The 24,173-nt window shown below is 53.9% G+C and overlaps 2 protein-coding genes and 1 non-coding gene across 4 annotated transcripts in view; 1 reads left to right on the plus strand and 2 right to left on the minus strand.

Moving 5' to 3' along the window:
• Positions 1-694: 694 nt before the first annotated feature.
• On the minus strand, positions 695-15,988 carry LOC103590536. Its single transcript, XM_008572783.1, has 7 exons — positions 15,543-15,988; positions 15,268-15,447; positions 3,497-3,553; positions 3,269-3,414; positions 3,011-3,124; positions 2,510-2,676; positions 695-1,383 (listed from the first exon to the last, which is right to left on the minus strand). The coding sequence occupies exons 1-7, from the start codon at positions 15,986-15,988 to the stop codon at positions 1,345-1,347; spliced, it is 1,149 nt and encodes a 382-aa protein (XP_008571005.1). The 3' UTR covers positions 695-1,344.
• On the plus strand, positions 4,752-4,822 carry TRNAG-GCC. Its single transcript has one exon. It is a non-coding gene; the product is annotated as a tRNA-Gly (tRNA).
• Positions 15,989-16,518: 530 nt separating the features above from the next.
• The window catches only part of CLEC18B (C-type lectin domain family 18, member B), a 14,576-nt gene continuing 6,921 nt past the window's right edge, over positions 16,519-24,173 (minus strand). Inside the window, exons 4-13 of one of the 2 annotated variants that reach the window (XM_008572771.1) lie at positions 21,191-21,288; positions 20,840-20,899; positions 20,638-20,759; positions 20,397-20,504; positions 19,695-19,787; positions 19,251-19,357; positions 18,498-18,627; positions 18,062-18,158; positions 17,440-17,531; positions 16,519-16,922 (exon numbers count right to left, since the gene is read on the minus strand). In XM_008572771.1, coding sequence (XP_008570993.1) covers positions 16,885-16,922; positions 17,440-17,531; positions 18,062-18,158; positions 18,498-18,627; positions 19,251-19,357; positions 19,695-19,787; positions 20,397-20,504; positions 20,638-20,759; positions 20,840-20,899; positions 21,191-21,288 — 945 coding nt within the window. In that variant the 3' untranslated portion in view covers positions 16,519-16,884. The remainder of the gene's footprint in view (positions 16,923-17,439; positions 17,532-18,061; positions 18,159-18,497; positions 18,628-19,250; positions 19,358-19,694; positions 19,788-20,396; positions 20,505-20,637; positions 20,760-20,839; positions 20,900-21,190; positions 21,289-24,173) is intronic. The other variant, XM_008572770.1, reaches the window with a different exon arrangement.

The raw sequence follows: 24,173 nt of genomic DNA on the forward strand, positions 1-24,173 counted from the left end.
AAAAAGAAAAAAAAAAAAGAGGCTGAAATACTAAAGCAGCTGCAGGTGCTGATGTGGGAAGTGTGATCTGGAAAAGGAGAAGCTGCCCCCTCAAGTATCAAGAGTTGAGGTAGCAGCTGAGATGTGACGAGAGTGGGAAGAGTTGTAGGGCCCAGGAGCACTCTGGGTGCCCCCTCTAGCCCCTAGTTTAGTGCTGGGCAAGACCACGGTTCAGGGGTAACTAGAAAGGGTTTTTGCTATGGGTGGAAGTCATCCTATCCTTCCTTGGTCATGTGCAGAGCAGCACAACCAGAGACCTTCACTGCTGGTGAGAGGTAGGGTCCCGGGCTGGCATCATCATCTGGTGCCTCTTGCCCAGGTTTGGCTCTGGGAGCAAGGTCCTGGAGAGTGTGGATTGGGGAAAGGGCAGATGAACTGCTGAGAGTGATTGGGAAATCAAATACAGCCTGGCCATTCCGTTGGACAGGGCTGGCCTGACGGACTGACCATGGGAGTGGGTTCTTTGCATGGCTCTTGAGCCCCTGCCCATTTTGTGCTCAGGGCTGGATTAGAGGAAGCCAGGTGAGACATTCAGAAGGCAGGGCAGCCCGGTCCCCTCTGCACCCGGCTTGGTATGAGCTTCTAAACTTGTGTCTCAAGGGCCTGCTTCTCTAAGAAGGGCTGGCTTGGGGCAGCACAAAGACCAGAACACCTGACCAGGAAGGAATACAAATTTTATTTCTCCCTTCTGACATGACAGATTTTTCGGGAGCAGATCTGAAATAACAGTATTATACCAGCAAGAGATGAAATTAAAATGGGACATAAAAATGATAGCCCTATTCTCTAAAGGATGGCTTTGTAGGATGGATGGAGAGTCTGGAACTAAAAGGGGTCATGTGGGGCACACACTGGGGACCTTACAGCTCAGTTTCAGACTGGGAGGGAGAATAGGAACACTGTGTTATGTACTGCTGTGGCTGGAGAAAGCTGGGCTGGTTGTTGCACAGGTGACCCATACTCAGGCAGGACTGGTGGCATCTTCGGAGGTTGAGAGGAGCAGTTAAAGCAGTGTCTGTGCAAAGAGGGTTGATGGTGCTCCTCGGGCTCTTGGCTGGTGCTGTCAACTACCCCTTGCAAAGCTGGGCCTCAGCTTCATGACGATGATGAGCTGGTGCTGGGCAGTCTCTGGCCTCCCTCCCCATGCTGCCAGCCCATCTGGAACACAACCTCCAAGGCTTAAACCTACCATGATGGGGAGGCTTTCCAACTGCTCCACAACAGGGGCCTCAGCAGGGGTGGCAGTGGGAGGCCTCCAAAACAGCAAGGCAAGGGAGGGAGACACCCAAGAAGAACTCCCGCCTCCTACTGGCTGCCTGCCGGTTCTGATGTGTGATTCTTTACCTGGAGGAAGAATAGAAACAGGACTCTGGCAGAAAAGGCCGGGAAGCATTGTGTGGCTGGGGGGTGGGGGGGACTAGGAAAGGGAGGAACATCTGCTAATACCTAATCTCCAAGTTCTGATGTGTGATTCTTTACCTGGAGGAAGAATAGAAACAGGACTCTGGCAGGAAGGGCCGGGAAGCATGGTGTGGCTGGGGGGTGGGGGGGACTAGGAAAGGGAGGAACATCTGCTAATACCTAATCTCCACCCCATCCAACCCCACCCCCCGTCTCAGGCACTTTGGCAGCTTAGGGCCACTCTAGATTCTTCCTGAGACCTGGGAACCCAGAACCATCAGGCAAAGGAAAGCATTCTGTCCTTCTAGCCCATTCTTTTTCTAGTAGTTGGGACTTAGGCCCTGGGTAGCTGTGAGAGCTCTCCTGAGCCCAGCAGGCCAAGGGCAGAGCTGGGCCAGTGGAGGAAGGGAAGCTCACCACTGCTAAACTCCCAGGGGCACTGCTGGAGGGCGCAAGCAGCAGTGTGGGCTTGGCCTGCCTCAGGGACCACCAGTGGTGGAGGAAGATGTGGTAGGGAAGGGACTATCCAGGCCCTCTCAAGCTGCACAAAGGACAACCATCAGTTTCAGGGTCGGATATTCTCCATCCAGGAAGGTCAGTGTCCCATGACTTCCCTGGGGACCATGGTACACTGCAGACAGCCCCAAGACCCTGGGGCAGCAGGTGGGGGCGGGGTCATGAAGAGGGCAGAAATCGGTTTTATCAAGCTTATCAGGTAGGCTCCCAGGCAAGGGGTCCAGGGCCATGGGGCACACCTGTGACATTCCCTCTACAATGCTCAAACCACCCCCATTGCCCCTGCTTTTCAGGAAGAGATGGTATTTCAGTCCAGATCTGACTCAACTGCCTAGCAGTAGTCCCTGGCACAGCTGAGCAACCAAGTCTAGAGTTGAGGGGGATAAAAAGCGGGCAGGGCTCATCCTTCTGGGCATTGCTCTGTGACAGAAGTCATACACCTCCACTGCACCACTGGGTTCCTGCACACACTCAAGTCCCTCCCTTGCTCCCAGGGAGGCCACAAGGACCCAACACGTAGGGTGGAGATGGCAGGAGAGGCCAGACCACTCACTGCATGCTCTGCGTCCGTGCTCCCCTGGGAGCTGTCTGCCTCCACGTGGGCGCACTGGCCCCTGGGCTCTGTGCTCTCTTGGTTCCTGTGCTCCTGCTGGGCCTCAGTGAGTCTGCATGAGCAGCCCTCACTACCAGGGCCCCTGTTCTCTTCACTGTCCTTTGTCCCTGTGCAGAGAGAGTAGCCAGTCAATGGCTGGGTTTGGAGGCTCCAGCTGTCCCCAGAAAAGCCACTTGAAGCCCAGCACTGATTTAGGGCATCTAGGGCTGAAGAGGGCAAGAAGGTGATGGGCGGGGACACTGCTCTGGCTCCAGATGGCTGCTGAGCGAGTGGAGGTAATGGGACCTCCTACGAGCCACAGGGTCCTCGAGCCACAAGAATAGCCAGAATGAGTGGGAGCCCAGCAGAGAGGGAAAAACCGGGCAGGACCCTGGGCACCCTGGCATGGGAAAAGCTGGGGCCTGCTAAGAGTGTGGCCTACCCACACTTGGGGAGCCTGACCTGCAGGCTGGTCCCTCTGCTGGTCCATGCGCTCCAAACTCGCCAATAGGCTGTCCACTTGGGCTTTGATCTGGCTCAGTTCTCCCCTGATGGAGTGCAGCACCCCAGTCCCAACTGTTGAGAGAAGGGGCAGGGTTGGTGCCCATGCTGGGCTCAGGGGCCATGGGCAGTGCTGCCAGTGCTCCCGGGCCTGCCCTCACTGCCAGGAAGGCCGCCCAGCTCCTCCCTAGCACTGCAGGGGAGTGCCCCCCTACTCACGCTTTATCTCCCCAGGGGACAGGTGGCTATTCCTGGAGGCCTTGTGGGGGCTGAAGCTGCTCCTGACCCCTAAGCCCATATGGGTCCTCCGGATCTTGACAGGCACGTGGTTGATGAGCGGGGGGATCTTCTGGCATTCATAAGCCCTATAGAGACAGGACAGAAAGGGAGTGTGGCCAACCAGCCCCACCTGCTCACCCAGAGGACCCGGGGGCAGGACCTACCCACCTATAGGGGACATCTTCTCTGTACAACTCATAGTTCAGCTTGTAGTTACTGCTGCTGCTGCGGAGACAAATGGAAAGTGATTACTACTATCCAGGGCCAGACTCTGCCTGGTCCCCAATTGAACTTGGTGAAACAAGTATGCAGCTCGTCCTTAGAATGCCAGGATTCTCCACGGGAAGAAGCCCCTAGGAACTTGCCCAAGGTCACTTTGAGAGACTACAGCAAACCCAGCCTCTGATAAGGGGTGCCTCCCAGGTGGCTGCAGGTGGTAGGAGGGGGACAATAGCCTGCAGGCTTCTGGCCAGCCTGAGCCAGGCCCTCCAAAGGCTCCTCTGCCTGAGCCAGGCACTGCTGACATTCTGGATCTTAGTCTGGCAAAAGATGAAAGGGAAGAGTTAAGCCTGAGCCCCAAGTCATGGTGGGGATGGGAGAGCTCTTAATCCTTGCGTGGGAATCGCCAGGATGCAGGGCCCAGCACAGGCAGGGCCAGCGGACAGGGTTAGGGTCAGGGCTGTGGCCAGGCCACCTTCCCTTTTGCTCCAGGGGAGAGAGAATGAGCCCGAAGGGCCCGAGGCTCACACTGGCGGCCTCACCCCTCCTCACAAGCACCAAGAACCCCAGGGCCCCGTGCCCGGGAAGGGTGGGGGAGACGCACACAGAGGGACAACTGGGTCCTGGCCTGGGAGGAAGGGCCTGTGGGGACACCGCTGCAGGAGCTCAGGCCCGGCCGGCACCTGGGGCTGGAAAGGGTGATGAGTCTGGGTTAGGGGAGGGGCCACATCCAGGGGAAGTAAAGTTCTGAAACAACTTTCTGGTACTGTCGCCCAGGCCCATGCTCCCCGCGCAGGGCCAACAAGAGGGGAGGCCAGTTTGGGTCCCTAGGGCGGAATGGAGGACATCCGAGTGCCGGCCCCTTCCTCTTCACCCCGTAGAGTCCCCAGAACCGCAGCGAGGTTTCCGGCCACCCCCGCTTTCTGGCTTCAGGAGGACCGGGTGGGCGGCCCGGGAAGCGCAGGGCTGCTGCAGATCCGGCTGGAGGAGGAGGAGGACGGGAAGCAGCTGCGGAGCCCGGCAGGGCCGTACTCCTGCCCAGGGCGCTGCGGGGTCAGGCCGGAGGAGGGCTGCGGGGCGGCCAGGTGACGAGTGTCGGCGCCCGGCCGCTCCACCGCCCCTCCCCGCCACCTGGCAGAGGCCCGAGCCCGCCGGGGCTTGCACCGCCCTCCTGTGCCGCCGAGGCGCGACCTCTGTCGCCTCGGCATTGGTGGTTCAGTGGTAGAATTCTCGCCTGCCACGCGGGAGGCCCGGGTTCGATTCCCGGCCAATGCAACAAGGTTGTTTTTTTATCTTTACCTCATTCCTGTTTTTCAAAAGGACCGTCTCAGTGTATGTTTATGAGTGGCCACAGATGAGCTCTGTAAAGGACCGGGATTTTACCGACCGCTGTCCAAATCGAGACAGGCAGGGTGGGCTCGGGGTTAGGGAGGGCGCATGCGCTGCAGCGCCTGTTGCAGGCGGCTGGTCCCTCCTGGCGCGGGGGTGGGGGTTCCTGCCCGGCCTTCCCCTGCTCCCTCTGAGGCCTGTGCCCTGGCCAGGTGGCCTTGCCCTTTTCTCCCCAAGGGGAGCCGTCTGGTTGCACCCAGGCAGCGTCCGCAGTTGCCCCTGGTCTGGGCTGATGGTTACAGTTTGCAAGCCCAGGACTCCCCGCAGAGAAACAAAATGCACCGCACCGTTGAAATGGCTCTGTGGCAGAGGTCAAGCCACCTCCTCAGGTGTCTTCAGGGTCAGACGGTGGGGCAGAAAATGGCACCTAGGGGGGCCAGTCCTTCCACCACAACCTTTCCTTCCCCGTTCACAACTTCCATTTTGAGGCCCAAATCACGTGGCCTTGACTTGGCCAGTTCTCATGGAGAGGTCGTCAGCTGCACCTCTGTGCCCGCCGCAGCCCCATCCCCAACCTGTCTGTCTCCTGGAGACTATTCCAAGGGGACCACAGCCTCCCACCTGCTGCTGTCCCACACCCACACTGCCAGAGCCCCTGGGGAGGAGGCCACCTCTGCCCACTTCTGTCCCAGGTCTGGAGTGCCAGGGGCCCCTCTGAATGGAGTCTGAGTCCCTGCAGGGCAGGCACCATCACTCCCCACCGCTTCCGGGTACCCCCAAGTGCGTCCCACCCCAGAGCGACCCAGGGAGGGGCAGGATCCAAGCCGGGCAAGGGAGTGGCCCGGAAAACATGAAATCTGATGAAGATGACTTTCACCCAGCCTCAAAAATGGCCTGTTAAAAAAGCGCATGCAGTAACTGTAAGAGAACCACTTTCTTTCCATCAGACAGAAAGTTCCAAAACCCGGTCAGCAGAGCCCCCAGGTAAGCTACTCTCACGTGCTCAGGGTGCGTGGACTTCCACAGCACCCAGGAAAACCAGGGTAAGAGACCCGCGTCACCCCCATGCATGTGTCCTCAGCAGCCCAAAGCGAAAGCAGCGACGGAGCCGCCCACACTGGCTCACTGCAGGTGACACACTCAGGCTGCTCCTGACAAGGAGAGATGTGGCCTGATCTCTCTCCAGGACAACCTGGAGGTCCAGCAATGTCACAGAGCAGCCCATATCCCAGCCCTGCCATTCCGCTTCCAGGGAGATGAGCCAGGGAGAAAACCAAAAGCAACTGGAACCCTCGGTACCGGGGGTTTACAGCAGTGCTGTGCCTAACAGCAGCCACCCCCACTGCCTCCCCAAACGTCCCCAACAAGGCCAGGCTGACTCCAGCCATTACAGATGCCCAGCTGAGGGGACACACACACACATGATTATGCCTGAAAACGGCATGTTCGGTGGCAGAAGCTGCTGAACTCCTTTCTGAAAATGCTTAAAGATTTCCTTAAACCATTAAAATGGTTTTAATCTTCCCAAGCTAGAGGCAAGAAGTCATCCAGAAACACTCCCATTTGCTACTTCCCAAATGTCTACACCTGGAAGAAGTCTCCAGTTACCCCCTAGGTGAGGCTCTGCTCAGAGGACTCAGGCCCCTGACTCCAGGCAGAGGAGGACACCCACCCCTTGTCAGCAGATGGTGGCTGGGTGGCAGCTAGGAGGGGAGCTGGAAGGTGCTGGGTTCCACTCTCTCAGCTTACAGACAAAACCCGAGGCTGAGGGAGGAGGGACTGAGTGGCCTGAACCCTGGGTTGCACAGCACACTTAGGTTGCCATCTGGGGTCTTTGTCCTGTCCCAGAGGAGCCCAGAGCCCCAAACAAGCCAGCAAGCAGCCTTCCTCCCCGGCAGCCACCCCAGCCACACTCACCAGAAGATGGCTGTTCTCTGTGGCCTCTTCTGGCCTGGCCAGGCAGGGCCAGGCTTGGGCTCTCGAGCCATGTCTAAATCTAAAGAGATGTCGAGAGGGGGCAGAGGGTGAGAAGGCAAAGGAAGGGGTGCAGGAGGAAGGGCCCCGGGGCCGACAGGGTCCCGCTTGCTTCCTGGCTCTGGGGAGAAGCAGAGAACCTGCCCGTGAATGGGCAGCCTGGCCTGGCATCTGCCAGCCCTGGACCCACCTACCCAGGGCTGGCTCTGGCTCCAGAGGGTCATCCTAGAGGTCTCCTCAGACAAAGAGACAAATGGTCCCTTTGGCACACTTCAAAACAAAAATGCCCTAAGGGTGGAGAAGGGAGCTTTACCATGAACCGCCCCCATTGCCCAGGCCTGGAACTTGGGGTGGTACCGTCAAAAGGCAGGAGGGGAGAGCCTGTGATCCTGTGTCCTCTGAGGAGACACCAGCCCCAATCTGGATTAACTTGAGTGTCCTCCTGCTGCCCGCCCAGGACACAGAGCCTCTGCCCAGCCGCCACCCACTGGCTGGCCACTGCCAGGCCCATGCCCTGCACCTGCCCCTGTGATAAGCCCTGGACGGGCTGCTGCTGAAACCACCAGGCTGCTCAGACGGAGGGAAAAGCAAAGCAGCACTTTTTACAAAATAGCTTAAAGTTCACGAAATAGCTACCCTCAGACGGACAACCTCCCAGACCTAAGACCCAGAGTATTTCCCTTGAAGTCCAAAGAAAAGCATCACAGAAAGGTGAGGGGCCCGGAGCAAGAAGCAGCAGCCACACTCAGGACCCCTCAGGGCTGAACATGGAGGGACTCAGGTGTTCATAGGCAGAGGTAGCCCCAACTCTTGGCAGATTGAAGAGGACAGTAATGTTTTATGAAATCCTACAAAAGTGAACCTAATATATTTGAAATTCAAATAGGGAACCCCTCACCCATGTTTTTTAATTTTATGGTTGCCACTTAAGCATACCAGATAAATGTTAGCAGGACACATTTTTGAGAAGAAAATACAAAGAAATCCTAAATTCTGCAGACCAGCTCCTAATGGACATCTCAGGCCTAAGGAATCAGAGAGCAGGACTCCAAGAGGGCCACTGTCCGCCGTGGCTGTTTTGAGACACTGGCTCTAGGTGCTGCCAGACAGAAGTCCACACCTCCATCTAGAGTGCGGGTGGAGGCTGCCTGGTAACACGTTTGGGGCTGGCTGAGTCCACTGAACTGAGTGGACACTGGGCAGCGAAGGATCTGGGCAAAGTGGAAAGTGGGGGAGGCCGAGTACCTTGGGTCACACTTAGGATCTGGACAAAGATGGGGCGTGGAGAGCGCGTGTGGCCTCAGGCCAGCCCCAGATTCTCCTGCGACCTGGAAGGCTGCCATTAGATACAGCAGAGTCCCTCACACTGCGCAGGGGAGGGGTCTCTGCAGCAATGTTTGGAGTCGCATGTTGGGTGGGGCGGGGAACCACCTGGCTGCTAGTGGAACCAAGGGGTGTCCATGAGAAGAATCATGACCTGGGCCCTCGGGCACCAAGAGCTCTAATCCGGGCTCCTCTGCCTCAGGATCCTTGGTGGGCAATGATGGCAGGAATGGGTTAGATCCACTGCCATATTCCAGATGCAGGGCCAGCTGCATGGGGGTCACACAGGGCTCTGTGCTCAGAAGAACCCTGAGCTTAATTTGTGCTCTGCTGTTGCCGCCTTGAAGTTCTTAATAACTTCTGAATAAGGGGCCCTGCATTTTCACCCTGCCCCAGTCCTGCGCCTCAGCCTCACGCAGCACACTGCCGGAAGTAGATGACCTGGAAGGTTCCTTCAGGCTCTGAACCCTGCGGTGTTCACATCTTAGGAACCATAGCCTTTGCTCTGAGCAAAGGGTGGCCAGGTGGGTAGAGTCCAGGAAGGACTGCCTGTCCCCTGCCTGTCCCTCCCACTCAGGGTGTTGGGCCTGCTGAGCTCCCTTGTCACAGGGCCTTTCAGGGTGTTTGTTGCACATGGAGGTGTGTATTCTCCCAGTCAAGAGACAGGGGAGAAGTCAGGAGAAAGGGGCCAGGGAAGGAAACCCTGGGATGGGCTGGAGAATTTGTTTTAACTTTGTCCCCTGCTCATGTTGCAGGCATCTTCACTGTGCAGGGGACCTGGGAGATTCCCCGCACCGCAAGCCCGCAGCAGGACCCCTGCTTCCCAGCCCAGGCTCTCTCTGCCCCTGTGTGCAGCCCACGTGCTGCAACCTGATTCTGTAGGAAATGAAGTACAGACATGGCTGGGAGCTTCCCCCACACTGCTCCCTAACTCTGCCCCCTTGTCTCTGCTGTGGCCCTATCACTGGAGCCCTTCATGCCAGACTGGGAACCTTTGTGGACAGTAGGGATGACATCTAAGTCAATCTTGGCCCAGCACAGGGACTTGCACATGGAACTCAGCAAACGTTCCACCAAGCAATTCTGGCTGCAGAGCCCCGATTCTCTCTCAACATCCCTAGAAAAGCTCTTCTTTTTGAGGTGTTCAGGACAGAGGGAACCAGGCCTCTGTTCCTGAGAAGCAGAAGAGGGGACAGGGGCTGCAGGGCCCAGAGAGTGAGAGTCCTTCTCAGGCCTCCTTCCAGAAGACTGAGCTTCGCAACTGCAGCCAACCCCAGAAGCAGGAGGTGCAACCTGGCTGGGTTCTGCGGCAGCTTGTGTCCCCTTTCCTCCAAAACGGCGTTCTGGACGCTCTGAACAAACTGGAATATATGCTGGCAGGATAAGGCTCTGCCCCCGTCTTCATTGAGAAGGGCAGGCACCTCGCCCAACCAGGAGCTTCCCAGACCCTCCTTCAGCACCGGCAGCTTGTGTCCCCTTTCCTCCAAAACGGCGTTCTGGACGCTCTGAACAAACTGGAATAGATGCTGGCAGGATGAGGCTCTGCCCCCATCTTCATTGAGAAGGGCAGGCACCTCGCCCAACCAGGAGCTTCCCAGACCCTCCTTCAGCACACATAACATTGTTCATAGAACTATCTGTTCCACCAAACTTTCTTCCTCTTCATTCCCAGAATAAGATGGAACAGACAGTCAGAAGAGGTGGTCTGGAGCTCCCTTTGGATCTCCCTGTCCTTGCCCAAGGACACAGAAGCAGAGGGCAAGGGAGGAGCTGGCTGGCTCCAGCACTGCTCTGGCTCCATAGCCCGTAGCCTCCACCCCCAAAGGCAGACAGAGCAGAAAAATAAGAATCCAGGACCCCAAGTGCAATGAATCCAAACTCCTTCCCCTACCCAGCTCTCACCCAGAGCCCTGTGAGCCATGAGGGCAGTGGTTTGTGGTGCCCCGTCCTCACTCATTTGCTTTTCATTTTGACTTTGCTCTTGAAACCAGGGACCCCCTGAAATCAACAAAGAGCATCTGGGGACACCATGTCCTTCCTAGGGGAAGCTCCAGTTCCAAGCTGCTCTGCTGCTCAAGGAGCATCTACCCCAAGCTTGAACTCCTGGAGATTTTAGCTAAATTCCACCCTCAGCCTGATCCCACAGGGATCCCTGGGGTCTGAACTGTACCACAGAGGCTGTCCTTTCTATCACCTGCAACACTGGCCCACCATGCAATTCACATCCCACCCTCTGATTCCTCTCTCAGGATATACAGAAATAGGCCCTTTCATTTGTTGAGTGGCTTATACTTTCCAAAGTCCTTTTACATTTCATACAAGAACGCTGTGAGCCAGGAAGAGCAAATATCTTCACTCTCCATTTCTCAAATAAGTAAACAGAGACCCCAGGAGGCGAAAGGACTTGCCAAAGGACATGAAGCATTTCACGTGCAGAAATGGGTTCATTATCTGTGCTTCTCAATTCCCAGGCAAGGAATTTTTCCAAAACCCTTGTCCTCACCCCCACTCTCCCCCAGCCTCGTAACTCCACTTGGGTCAGTGTTCATTAAGCAGCAGGGAAACTCACTCAGCCCAAAAGTGTGACCTGAAACTGAAATGTTTGCAACTGTGCTGGGAGTAGGAAAAATGCAAAAGGCACTGTTTTCAGGCCTAGAGAAGGCCAAAGTGTACAGACATGGTGCATGCAGAGGCCCAGCCAGCATCCCCACGGCCTGCCCAAGGCAGCCTTGGGCTGTCCCCACTTCCCAGGCAATTCCTGTTTCATGCATTCCTTTTGGCTACATCAGAGAGATGTGTGGGTTTGCAGTCAAGAGCCAGTGGCAGGTGGTTCAGGTGGCGCTGAGGAGCCAAGTGACGTAGCCCTCTATGCTCCACCACGGCCACATCCCCTCTTGGAGGGACCTCATGCTGTTCAGGTCTGGCCTCCTTTCCTTCTCTACTCTCCACTCAAGAGGACAGCTCTTCAATAGTGGGGGAGGACAAGGAATCCCGCTCACTGCCGTATCCCCGCCACTCACTTAGGGCCGGGCGTGTAGTAGGTGCTCAGTTCGAATTCTTGGCTTAAGGCATGGTTAGAAAACCATGGAATTTAAATATGTTGCAGCTACAGGGCCAAGAGAATAAAAAACCAAACTTAAAGCTCGACCCAGTGGTTATAAAGTGATTCACATATATAAGGTGGATTCACACCTTGAAAGGTCTCTAACTGGGAAAGCGTGGAGCATGGAGATCAGAGACTATTAAAATAGGGCCGTACAGGAAGATACAGAAGACTTAGGCCATCCTTTCTGGCAAAAGCAATCCTCTCTTGTCACTCTGAAGACGCTGGTGGCAGAAACTCTCTAGCTATTTGCAGAGCCCATATCCCTTTCCTCCCGGATGCACAGCTAGGTGGAGCTCCCCAGCCTCCCTTGTATTTATCAGGTGTGCTATGTGGCTGAGGTGTGGTCAGAGTCAACGAATGGGAGGGATGTTTGCTACTTTCAGGCCTGACCCGTAACATCCTCCAAGTGACCCTCCACCCTCCTGCTTCCTGAGTTGGCTACCTGATGCCCTGGGTGACCTGAGAAGCCATGTGCTGAGGATGGCAAGACCTTGGTCAGCCTGGGTTCCTCCTCCTCCGTTGCACTTAAGTGATGCATGGCCTCTCATGAGCAGTCATGGAGATTTCCTTTAGCCAGAAGCTAGCATTTCCTTAAATAATACAGCCTGGAATGACCTTGCCCAGGAGTCTCCTTGTGTGCGCTACCCTACTATCCCTCATTTTCTCCAGACTTAAATAACAAGGCAGAGCCATGCATGTCCCCGGGAGCCAATGACAAACTTCAAATCTAGGAGGAGGATACTGAATCACCAAAAAAAACCTCGGAGGAAGATACTGAATTACCGAAAGAACTGAGAGATTTTGCTAATTGGTATTGGCAAAAATCTGGCAAAGCAATCTAGGAATAGATTCTGAGGGTGTAATGTAGAGGGTTAGAAATCTTGATTCTCATTTGATTTTAGAATAGGGTTTTTAGGTAATACATGTATGGGACAAAAGTCCTCAGTTAAGGGACAGAAGTCCACAGCCAGCGGGCAAAAGCCTCTCTAATCAATTCTAATCACTGTTTAGGTATGGGATTGTATACTTTAATGATTTTAGAGCTAACAGGTGGTTGACATACCAATCTTGTTAAGAGATTTTAAAGAATTGCTGTAGGGAAAAATGTGAAAAAATGTTTGCTATGGGCAAGCTGTTTGTTGATGGAAACTCTGGAGACAATTATACTTAGATTTAAATGATGTTACTAGTTTCCATTGCTTAACTAACACTTAGCCATAGATAACTTTTGTCACATTGCCCATGTCTTTGTGTCTTTTTGAAATGATTGAATCAACTGATTTATTCTTGTGAAACTTTCTTGTCTTTACAATAAAAAACAGAAGCTAACACTGAATCAGGGCTGTACCCAGTTCTCTCCTTCTAACAGAGGAGTTGCTGAGGTGCAGTCTCTTCGTGTTTCTTATTGCCTTCATGTTGCTTTGAGTAATCCTTTTTTTCATCTCTGTCACACAGTAAAAAGTGTAATAGTGTAGGCCTGGGGAGGGAAGAAAACTATGTTGGACGGAATTGGACGTACTAGTATTTAAGATTCTATGGGGCAGAGAGCAGGGGACACTTCCCAAGTGCACCACAAGGCAGTCCCTTTGGGTGTACAACAGAAAGATTAGGATGTTCACATTTATCTCTGTTTTTATCTTTAAAAGTTTTTATCTGTGTCTCTTTCATAATGTACATAATATTTTAGTATTGTAGCTGCAGTAGATTGAATGGCCTCTCAAAGTCAGTGAAGCTTAATCTCTATTGTAACTGTTGAGGGTGGGAAATCCTATTATGGTAATAGAAAATAGGGACTTGAAGAGGTGATTGGACCATGTGGACTATGTCTAGTGAATAGATTGATCCATTCAGTGAGTAATAAGTTGGTAGATTAATGGTGGTCATGGGTGTGGTTCTGATGACTTTAAAAGGAGCCAACCGAGAAGGTTAGCTCTCTCTCTGCTCCACCATTTTCTGACATGTGAGACCCCTGCATTGCTGTAACACCACCACCAAAGAAGACCCTCACCAAATGTACTCCCTGGACATTGGACTTCCCAACCTCCAAAACCGTAAGCAATAAATTTTGTTTTATTACAAATAACCTGGTTCCAAGTACTTTGTTATAAGCAACAGAAACAGACTGATATAGTAGTACATGGATATAATTCATAAGAACGTATAAACATATTAGAGGCACATGCTCAAGTTTTTACTTACACAGGTTTACAACCAAAATGTTTGGAGAGGGCCGGCCCGTGGCTCACTTGGGAGAGTGCGGTGCTGATAACACCAAAGCCACGGGTTTGGATCCTATATAGGGATGGCCGGTTCACTCACTGGGTGAGCGTGGTGCTGACAACACCAAGCCAAGGGTTGAGATCCCCTTTAAAAGAAAAAAGGTTTGGAGAGTGATACAGTTTGGATCTGTTGTCCCCCCAAAGCTGATGTCAAAATCTGGTCCCCAGTGTGGCAGAGTTGGGAGCTGTTTGGGTCATGGGGGCAGATCCCTGCTGAATAGATTATTGCCCTCCCTGCTGTTGGAGGTAGTGAATGACTTCTTCCTCTATTAGTTCCCACAAGAGCTGGTTGTTAAGAGGAGCCTGGCACCTTCCCTCTCTCTCTCTTTTGCTTCCTCTCGCCATGTGATGTGCTTGTACCCGCTGGGCGCCTGCCGTTTTCTGCTATGAGTAGAAGCAGCCTGAGGCCCGTGCCTGATGCAGCTGTCCCAGAATCATGAGCCAAATAAACCTCTTTTCTTTATAAATTACCCAGTTTCATGTATTCTGTTATAGAAACACAAAAATGCACTAATACAGAGAGCCTACAAGAGAAAGCTCTGACTTGTAGAACACATTTGAAAACACTGTCTTGAAGCCATAAGGCATCCCGGGGGGGGGGGGGCCCTCTGCCCACTTCTGAGGAAAACCTCAGGAAAAAGCTTCCTTTCTCCTCGGAAACCCAGACCACTCCACATTCTTTCCTGCTCTCCTCCTGGACACGGGCTGGTTCCCACCCTGAGTTTGGGCCTCACTCTGCAGGCCTTGCCTCTCTCTTTCCCCTGAGGAAGCTAATTACAGGTCGGGGGCTTTCAAAGACCCAGATCTAACGTCCATTGCCCGTCCTCACTTCCTCCAGTACATGACGAAAGCACCGAGGACTTTTATAGACTTTGCGGAAAATACACACACCGGCTCAGACGAGTTTTCCATATCGAGGAAAAGTAAGTTCCCTGGATAAAACTCCACACAGACAGACATATTGTGAGTCAGGTCTTTTAAGTTTTCCAGAACTCACTACAGGGACCCACAGTGAGGTGCAGAATCTTCCTGTGTCACACATAATCACGAACCGATTCCTTTGCTAACACGTTTTGATTTCAGAGTCTGTTCTTTCTCTCCGGATTGTCGGGCGTGCTGAGATATGAAGGGCCAGGAATGTCTGACAGAATGAATGAAAAACTAAAGGGAGGACGCATGGAGGGAGTTCGGGCTGCCCACGACACCAGTGCCCCGGACGGTGCACCTGGCATGGAGCTGTGAAAAAGAGGGAGGCGAGTGAGCCGACAGCGGGACAAAGAGCTCCGGAGGAGCCAACAATGTTCCCGAACGTTCTCGGCCTCCTCACATCCTGAGGCCGATCACCTGTCCCATCGCTGACCCTTCCTTCCAGTCGCCAAAGCTCCGGCACGAGGACCACAGAGGACACTGGACTGACAGGCACGCCGGCCTCAGTGTCCCTGGGTGCGGCCTGGAGACCACCTCGGGAGCCGGAGCAGTTCTTCCTACACCGGATGTTGCACCTGCCTGGACGGGGGGTGGGGGTGGAGTTCGCCCCGCCCCCAGTGACACCTGTCTGCACACACACCCTACTCACGACGGACTTCCGGTCCCGGGGTGGCTGGGAGGGCCATCCTGCCCGTCCTGCCGTCCGCGACCCCACTCCCCCTGACTTCGGCGGCGCGCGCCCAGGCCACCCCCGGACTCCACTCCCTCCGGCGCCCACTCACGTCTCCGACACGCCTCCAGGCTGCCAAGCAGCGTCACGGCCACCCACTGGGGGACCCACCCGGAGACGGGTCACCCACCCTCCCGGCAGGGGCGGCCAGCAGACGCGGGGCACAGGCGGCCCGAGGAAGGGCTTCGGGCAGGTGTCTGCTGAAGCTGGCGGCCCGGGCCGCAGGGGCGGGCTCCCGGGGAGGGCGGGGCGCGGGATGGACGGGGCTCGTGGGGTGGGCGGGCCCGCGGGGCGGGGCCAGGACCCCACAGCTGCGCGTGCGCGGACCTGGCTCCCTCTTTGAGCACGGGACGCGGCCCTCGGGGCTGGGGTCGCTTGTGTGTGCTCAGGGCGTCGTCTCGGGACCCGTCCGGCCTTGGCTCCTGCCTAGAGGCCGTGTCCCACGTCCCTGAGAACGAGTTGCGGCCGATGGCTGACTCCCCGACAGCACGCAGGCGGGAGAGCGGTCTCCTCCTCCCACGAGGCCGCGGGGGCCGCGGGCGAGCCGGCCCGGAAGCCTGAGGCCTGGCCTTCGCAGGCGGCCCTGGGCAAATGTCTGGGCAGGGGTCTGGGGCTCGGCCCTGTCGCGACTTCCCGGCTCGCTCCTTGGCAGGTGGTTGATATTGTTGGGACATCTGTGTGAACGCCCCGCGTGTGCCCGAGCGCTGTGCCAGGGGCACAAAAGAGCTTCCCACGCGCCCGCGAGTAAACAGGCCGAGCCAGCGAAAGAACATGGAAAGATTACACGGTAGCCAGACTGGCCGGGTTTGAGTCCCGGCCGTGTGACCTTGCGCAAGTTACCCAACCTCACCGTGCCTCCATTTATGCAACTGTAAAGTGGGGGGAGTAATACCAGTGAGGTCATGTGAGCGTTTAAATGAGTTAATAGATGTCGAGTGTTTATTACACACGTGCCAACTATGATGTCTGAGGAGCTGAACAAAGGAGTGGGACTCTACGGGCTTTGATTGTACCATCAGCCCGGGTATGTGAAAACACTCCCCCCATTTTCAGACCTTCAGAGTAGTTTCTACCCTGTCTGCTTTGGGCCTAGCCCTGGGAGCTGCAGAGCCTTTGATCTTTCACCTTACTGAGGAGTCTGAAAACCAGAGGGTGGCCTGGGTCACGAGGTGAGCAAGACAGGGACTTGGTAGGTAGGAGGCAACCAGCAGTGAAACCTCGGGAACCCTCTGGTCTTCCCAGGATCACTCTGGGAATCTGGGTCGTCCGAATTCCCCTTCAAAACAAACATTGGCAGGTCCAATTGATTCATAACTTAGTTTAATCCTTTGTGGGTGCATCCAGCGGGAAAGCGCCAGCTGCCCCAGGGGGTTTGGCCCATATGGAGGAGAGCAGTCTGACTGCCGGCTCTGTCTTATGCTCGGGTGCCTAATTGAAGCCCATATTCCCAATCAAAAGCAGGCTAAGGGGCCCCAGGTCCTCTAGCATTCCTTGCCATCCCCCACTGGCCTCGCTGCCGCCCTCTGTCCAGCTTCCTGTATGTATAAGGTCTGAGATGCTTTGGATGTTGGGCATGTGGTCCTAGCCTGGCCATTGTTCCAGAAGGTGGGCAGAAAAGCAAGCAGGGCTGGCGCATCCAGGGGCTGGAGGAGAGCTGCCTGGCTAGGCCTCAGGGCCCTGAGTCCCACTGGGAAATGTGCTCCTGAGCTGGAAAGGAAGCAGAACAGAGTGGGGGTTGGTGGCAGCCCAGGCAGTCCTGGGATAGGGGCCCTGCTGCACTCGGTCCAGAAGAATTCATGGCCATGGTCCCCCATGGAGCTCCAGACACTTCTGGCAGGTGCTGCTGGAAGTCAGAGCTGGGCCACGTTTTATCTCTGCCTTCCACCACTGTTCACTGGGCTCTGGAGAATCAGGGGACACTGTGGGACCCAACAGGTCCCTAGGTAGCAGCTTTCATGATAGGAGGAGATGGGCCTTGGAGAAATCCCTAACCAGGCTGTGGTTCCAGCCTAGCCTCTGTGGACTTGCTGTGTGATGCTGGGCCCATAGTGTCCTCTCGGGACCTCAGGTGCCTGGTACAAGGCCCTGAGCAGGGTGTCCTCCGTGGCCCTGTCTTCTCAGACACTCTCTAGACTTGTAACCTGGATATCCTAGCAGCCTGGAGTGGGCCAGCAGTACCTGGGGGACAGGGACCAGAGAAAGGGATCCTCGGGAGGGCCCTCACCAAACTGACAGATGTAACGGTTTCGGGTTTTACAGCGTTGGTCGTTCCAGTTGAAGGCGGCTGATGCCTGCAGCTCCACACAGTTGCCAAACCTGCCGGGCCAGGACGTCGGTGTGCCCAGGGTCAGGGAGTAAAATTAGGAGTCTGGGACAGCCCCATCCCTGCTCCCCAGACCACTGCAGCTCTCCTCAGGGAGGCCAGGAGGTCTAGGCAAACCCCCTCCCTGCGGTGGTGGGTGGATGTGTGCATGAGCGACACTGGGGGTGGATGGCTAGAGAGCTCCGGAGTCAGCGTGTTGACAGGGCAGATGGCAGGTGGGATGGTGGAGGGAGGGGTAAGTGGATAACGGAGGGGACAGTGGGCACAGATAGACAGGTGAAACATCCTGGGTTCCCTCTCTTTTATATGACATGCCCCTGATTGGCAGCAGTGCCCTCGTTTTGGCACTGTGCCTGCATCAGCTGTGCCTAGACTTCTCTGGGCACTTGGGCACCAGGTAAGGCCCAGACCCTCTGAGGCTCTGCCAAGGCAGCAGGCCGGGTGGAGTTTCTTCGGTGGAGTGTGAAGGTTCAGCCAAGCTGACCCAGAGGAGAAAGGGGACAGGAGGGCATCCCACACTCACCCCTGGTTGTCAGGCTGCCCGAAGGCAAAGCTGGTGAAGGACTGGTACTCCCCAGTAGTCCAGCGGAAGGAGTCCTTGGATGTCTTATAGGTGAGCCCTGGGCCAGGGGAGCCAAAGCTAGCCCACCACCCCAGATCCCTGGGTCACCCAGAACACAGTTACTCTGGTAGGAGAGCCCCAAGCCCAGGATCCTGCTGCCTGATGTCTTTCCGGCCCCCAACCCTTAACCGCTCTTCCCAGCACTTATGGCACCCTGGTGGCTCTCCCCTCCCTTTAGCCCTTTCCCCAGGGAAGGGTGGCAGCCTGACCACTGTCCGCATTCTGGGCTCCAATCCCCCACCATACCCTTGCTGTCTGCTGGGGTGCTCTGGGCTGTCACAGCCTAGGGTTCCTGGGGCAGTGGAGGGCTTCACCCCCCAACTGGTTAGGCACTCACCAATCCAGAAGTTCCTGGTCTCAAAGTCACTGTCAGTCACCTCGTTGGTGGTCTCCAGGCGGTCCAGGTAGAAGGCGAGGATGTCCTGCACTTTCTGGCTCTCGATCCGGGCAAGCACCCCGCCCTTTCTCTGTAACCGCCACCCCGGATCACACTGGCAGGGCCCCAGTACTCAGGCCAGCCCTTCCTGCCCATCCGGCTGCCCCACATCACCATGTGTGATGTCACATGTGTGTGCTGGCTGGGCCGTCACCACCACCCCCTCGCCGACAGCCTCCCACCTCTAAGAGTAGGGTCCCTCTTGCACTCCCCTGCCTGCTTCTTTCTCTGCACAGGGCCCAACAGGCAGCCCACAGGCCTGGGCAGCATCCGGCCCTTGGAAGGGCACAGTGTCTTAAATACATTCGAATTGACTGACAACATTAATAAGGCTAGAGATGCCAGTGAAAATCTAGATTTCTGGCCCTCTTGAAACAGCCCAAATTCTGGCCACCCTGAACTTGCATTCCTGCGTGGCCACCAGCAGCTGGAGCTGTCAGGACAGCTCTCTTAAATGGAGGTTGTGGGGGGCCTGGTGACTGGGTCCCTCAGGGCATTAAGTGACCTCCTGGCTTCTGTGAGCCTCTGAGTCTTACCCCTGCTTTATACTAATGAAAAGAGTGAGGCCAGAGAAGTCGAAGGAACATTCTCAGTCCAGGGTCCCTTACTTGGGATCCTGGGAGGGTCCCTGGGAAGGCAGGGATCAACCAGCACCTGGCATGTCATCTTGGCTCCGTAATATGTGTCTGCCTCTGAAGACACCATGAAGCAGTCTCCGTCAATCTTTAGGTCACAGGTGTGGAAGGGAAAGTGCACCTTGGCTGGGGGGCAGGGCATCGGTGAACCCTGAGTTTGTGTGTATGGTTCTCGGAATCATCATTCTTTCCCGCCCTGCCAGGGAGTTAAGCTCAAAGTGCCCCTTCTTCTGGCCACCCACTCCAAGCTGGAGAATGAGTGGGGGTCAGTGATGTGCAGGTTTGTAGCATTTGCCAATTTCTGGGGTGTAAATACCCCCACTGTGGCCAATTTCAGGCTATCAGTGTGTCCTTGATGAGGAGTTGGGAAGAGTTGCACACGGTGGCTCCTGTGAGCTGGTACAAGTGATCCAGCACCCATGAAGGGGGTCTTGGGAGGGGCCCGGGGGGCAGGGGGACTCACTGGCACACTGGGCTCCCCCATAGCCAACATCGCAGACGCAGGAGCACTCCTCCTCCCGGAAGTGGCCGTGCACGCACCGGACGCTGCACCGCACTGCCAGGATGGGGCAGAGAGCACAACGCTCAGCCCCAGCCACCTAGACCCCGCATTGACCCCACAGGCCTTGAACATCCATGACTGGCAACCATAGCAAGAACACCCCTCTAGAGATGGAGCCCATCAAGGCTTCCAGCTGCTGTCACCCTTGGCATCTTTGGTTTGATCCCCATTGTAGAGAGAAACAAATTGGGGTTTGGGACCTGCTCATGGTCACAAAGCAGGATGGGGGTGGGGGGATAGTGAGACAAGAATTCACTTCTGCTTCCTAATTCTATCCTCTTCCCACCATCCCAGAGCTTAAGGGGCCAAATTTGATTTGCTCTGAATCTCCTGTACGGCTCAGGGTCAGGCAGACAGTTGGTGCTCAATGAATGCTGTTGAATGAATGTATGCAGTGTGCAAACTCAGCAAGTCATGGTCAGCACCTCCTAACACACTCGAGACTCCCTCAAGCACTCTCAGTGAGTGCAGCAGCCCCAGGACACACCACCAGAGCAAGTGTGTGCACATCCAGGCTCGGCCTCCCTCCTCACCCCTGGGGGCTGCCTGTGTATGCCCTGGGTCCCCTGTGCAGTCATGATCTGGAACTCCAGAGCCCCTCACCTTGGCAATATCTGCCCGTGTAGCCAGGGGGACAGCGGCAGTGGCAGGTGCTGACATTGAGAAGTCCATGGTTCCGGCAGCTCATGCGACATGGGTTCCTGGGGACCTCTGGTCCGACGAGGAGGGAACTCTGAGAAAAGGTCCCCTTCTAGCAGGCCATTTAGGGTGCTGCCACCCACCCCAGGATCACCAGATTGAGCCCTCATGTGCCTGCTGCCCCAGGAAGAGGCAGGGCACTTACCACAGAGGCCTCCTGCATGGTCCCAGGCTTTGAAGCAGCCCGACACGCTGGCCGTGCAGAGCGAACACCAGGCACCCTTCTTATAGGGGATGATTGTCTTCCCGTTTACCTCCCAGTTGCCTCTGTGAGAGCAAGTGCCAGAGGTCTGGAAGGGTCTGGCCTTGGGCAAGGCAGGGGTCGGCCTGGTGCCTGCCCTACTGACCCCTTCAGATCCTCTGGCCCAGCCAAGGAATCAGAGAACTGGATGAGACAAGGAGATGTCCTAGGAAAGAAAAGATGACTGCCAAACTAATTCTGGGCATCTTCCCTGAAAGCACGGTCATGCTTCCAGAAAGGGGCATCTGCAGAGAACCACATTATGCGTGCATAGCCAGAATCTTCTGCACACTCTCAGTTCCCTCTTTATCCCTCTCCCACGAAGGGTACAGACCAAGGGGTGAAGGCCTTTCAGGTGGGTGGGCGGGTGTTTCACCCTGGGTGAAAGTATCCCTCCCTGTCCCCCAGACAGCCCAGCAGGGGATGGCAGGGCAGCCACGGTCCTTGTGAGGCTTACCCGGGGGAGTAGGCACAGACAAATGCTTCCATCGCTGTTTGGCCCACGGAGCACAGATGCCGCCCACAACCCAGCTGGCTCGAGGTGGCCCACACGAGCTGTGGGAGACAGTGGCTCAGAAACCCTATCACTGACTCACCCACTCCAATCTGGGGGCCAGCAGATAGGCAACGCATGACCAGGGAGGGGGTGGGGGACAAAGCTTTTGCCACAATCTGGGCAGACTGCTCTCTCACCTCTCTGGGGGCCTCAGGAGCAGCAGCTGTGCTGGGTAGGGCTATAAGGATGGGTGGGAGCAGTGGAGGGGGGAGGGGTAGCAGATACCTGAAGGGAGAGGAGATTGTGGATGGATGGAGAGAATGGCAAAGGAAAGACTTGGACATCAAGGGGCTGACGGTAGGTTGCAAAAACGGTGACAACCCTTTGCTTCTTGCTAGAGCTCACTCTTTTAAATATAACTTTGCAGCTCTTTGCAGCAACAGGAGCTGTCTTTTTCCCCCACCCCTTGAATCTGGGTGGCCCTGTGACTTGTGTTGGCCAACAGAATCCAGCAGAAGTGATATTGAGCCAACTTTGAACCTAGGCCCCAAAAGATCTTACAATTTCCATTTCCTGTTGTAGAATCATGCTCAGCCACCATGTGAACAAGCCAGGATAGCCCGCTGGAGGCTGAAAGACCTCGCAGGGCAGCAATGAGCCATTTGAGGCCACTCTGGACAGCCGGCTCCCAGCCAACACACTAGCTGATTGCAGTTGCAGTAATGGGCCCAGCCAAGACCAGAGACCCTCCCAGCTGAGCCCAAACCCAAAGGTCACCTGCAGAATCGTAAGCTGCTAAATTTGGGGGTGGTGGCTCATGCAGCAAAAGCTAATAAGTACAGTCTTTAAACTTAGATTTAAAGTCTTAGAATCAGTGACAACTTGGAAACAGCACAAATAATAAATACACAGGAACAGCCAAGCAAACTTTCCAGTAGCCACTAAAAATGACAAGTATGAGACTGGGTTGCGGCCAGGATATGTGACCATGTAGTCATATATGTATATCCAACAAATAGAAAATATTCATTCTTTTTAGGAATGTATGGAATTTTTGCAAACATTTATTCCTCACCAGACCACAAAGCAAGTTTCAGCAAATACCAGAGTCAGTATCCTGCAGGCTACATTCTATGAATTCAAGGCAGTAAATAATTAGAAGTAAGTAAAGAAGAAACATAGTTTGGAAATTTAAACATACACTTCAAAATCAAAAACAACATCATGGGCCGGCCCGGTGGCGCACTCAGTAGAGTGTGGCGCTTGGGAGCGCAGCANATGAAAAAAGACAAAATTAATGAGCTAAGAATCCACATCAACGAGATAAAAAAGAATAATACAATAAATTAAATAAAGTAGAAGAAAAATAATAAAAATAAGAGCAGAAATTAACATAAAAAAAGAATAAGGAAAAAACAGCAAAAACAAAAGCTGATTCATTGAAAAGACTCATAAGATAGACAAATCTCTGGGAAGATTGGTAAAGAATAAAAGAGAAGGCACAAGTAAACATATTGAGAATGTAAAAAGGACATAGCTATAGACACAGTAAATATTTTTTATTTTTTATTTTTTAATTTTTTAAAAAGATGACCGGTAAGGGGATCTTAACCCTTGACTTGGTGTTGTCAGCACCACGCTCTCCCAAGTGAGCCATGGGCCGGCCCGTAAATATTTTTTAAAATATCTGTTTAATTCTAGTTTTAAATCTTTGTTAAATAATGAACAATTATGGCCAATACATTGAAAAACATAAAATGGAAAATTTCCTAGAAAATAGAACTTATCACAACTGTTTGAAGAAGAAATAGAAAACCTGAAATGATCTATAACTATTACCAAAAGTTGAATTAGTAGTTACAAATCCATTCACCTATGCACATACACACACAAACAGAAAAAATAGAACAAGGCCCAAATAGTTTTACAGGAGAGTTATAGCAAATATCATGGAAATTATTTGAGAGAATAGAGAAAGAGGCAGATTCCAACTCACTTCATGAGGTCAGTATAGCATTGCCACAAACCAGGTAAGAGCAGTATGAGAAAAGAAAAAGGTCAATTTCACTTCTAAATAATACTTAGCAAATCAAATCCAGCAATGAATTTAAAATACAACACCACACACACACACACACTCACTCACTCCTCATCACATTATTTCACATCACATGACATGCCATGTAGGCGGACATTCTAAATATTTAACAACCAGTAGGGCATGGTGCTCACTAGGCAGAACAGATTCTGGATTGTGGAAGAGATCGAAGGCATCCCTGAGAAGAGGCTAGTTCTGGGAATTTGGGGTAGCAACTATTTACTAATACATAGGTATTTTAGCACTTGAGTAACTGTTCATCATATGGTACATAGTTGAACTATAGCCCTGCAAGTAGGAATACAGCACAGCTTAACTTTTTTTTTTTTTTGGCAGCTGGCATGGGAATCTGAACCCTTCACCCTGGTGTTATAAGGCTGTGCTCTAACCAACTGAGCTAACCAGCCAGCCCTGGAAAAGTTAATATTTAAAAATTAAAGTTGGTATTGTGATTATGTTTCTTAAAAAGAGCCATCTTGTAGAGTACAGACTTAATTATTTATGGAAAAAATGATATGATACCTGAAGGAGGGGCTGGCCAGATAGCTCACTTGGCTAGAGCATGGTGTTGGTAACACCAAGGTCCAGGGTTCAGATCCCCATACCAGCCAGCTGCCAAAAAAAAAAAAAGGGAAGAAAAAAAATAATATGGGAGGAGAGGGAAATTGGTAAGTATGCAGATGAAAGCATGACTGGTAATTGTTGAAGCTGGGTGATGGGTATGTGGGAGTTCATTCTACCATTCTGACCACTTTGTATATGGTTGAAATTTCCTATAATAAAACGTTTAAAGTACATGGCCAGGAAGATCTGGTGTCATGTAACAACTATGCACACACATACAAA

This window comes from Galeopterus variegatus, unplaced genomic scaffold (genome assembly GCF_000696425.1).
Source record: "Galeopterus variegatus unplaced genomic scaffold, G_variegatus-3.0.2 Scaffold835, whole genome shotgun sequence".
Classification (NCBI taxonomy): Eukaryota; Metazoa; Chordata; class Mammalia; order Dermoptera; family Cynocephalidae; genus Galeopterus; species Galeopterus variegatus.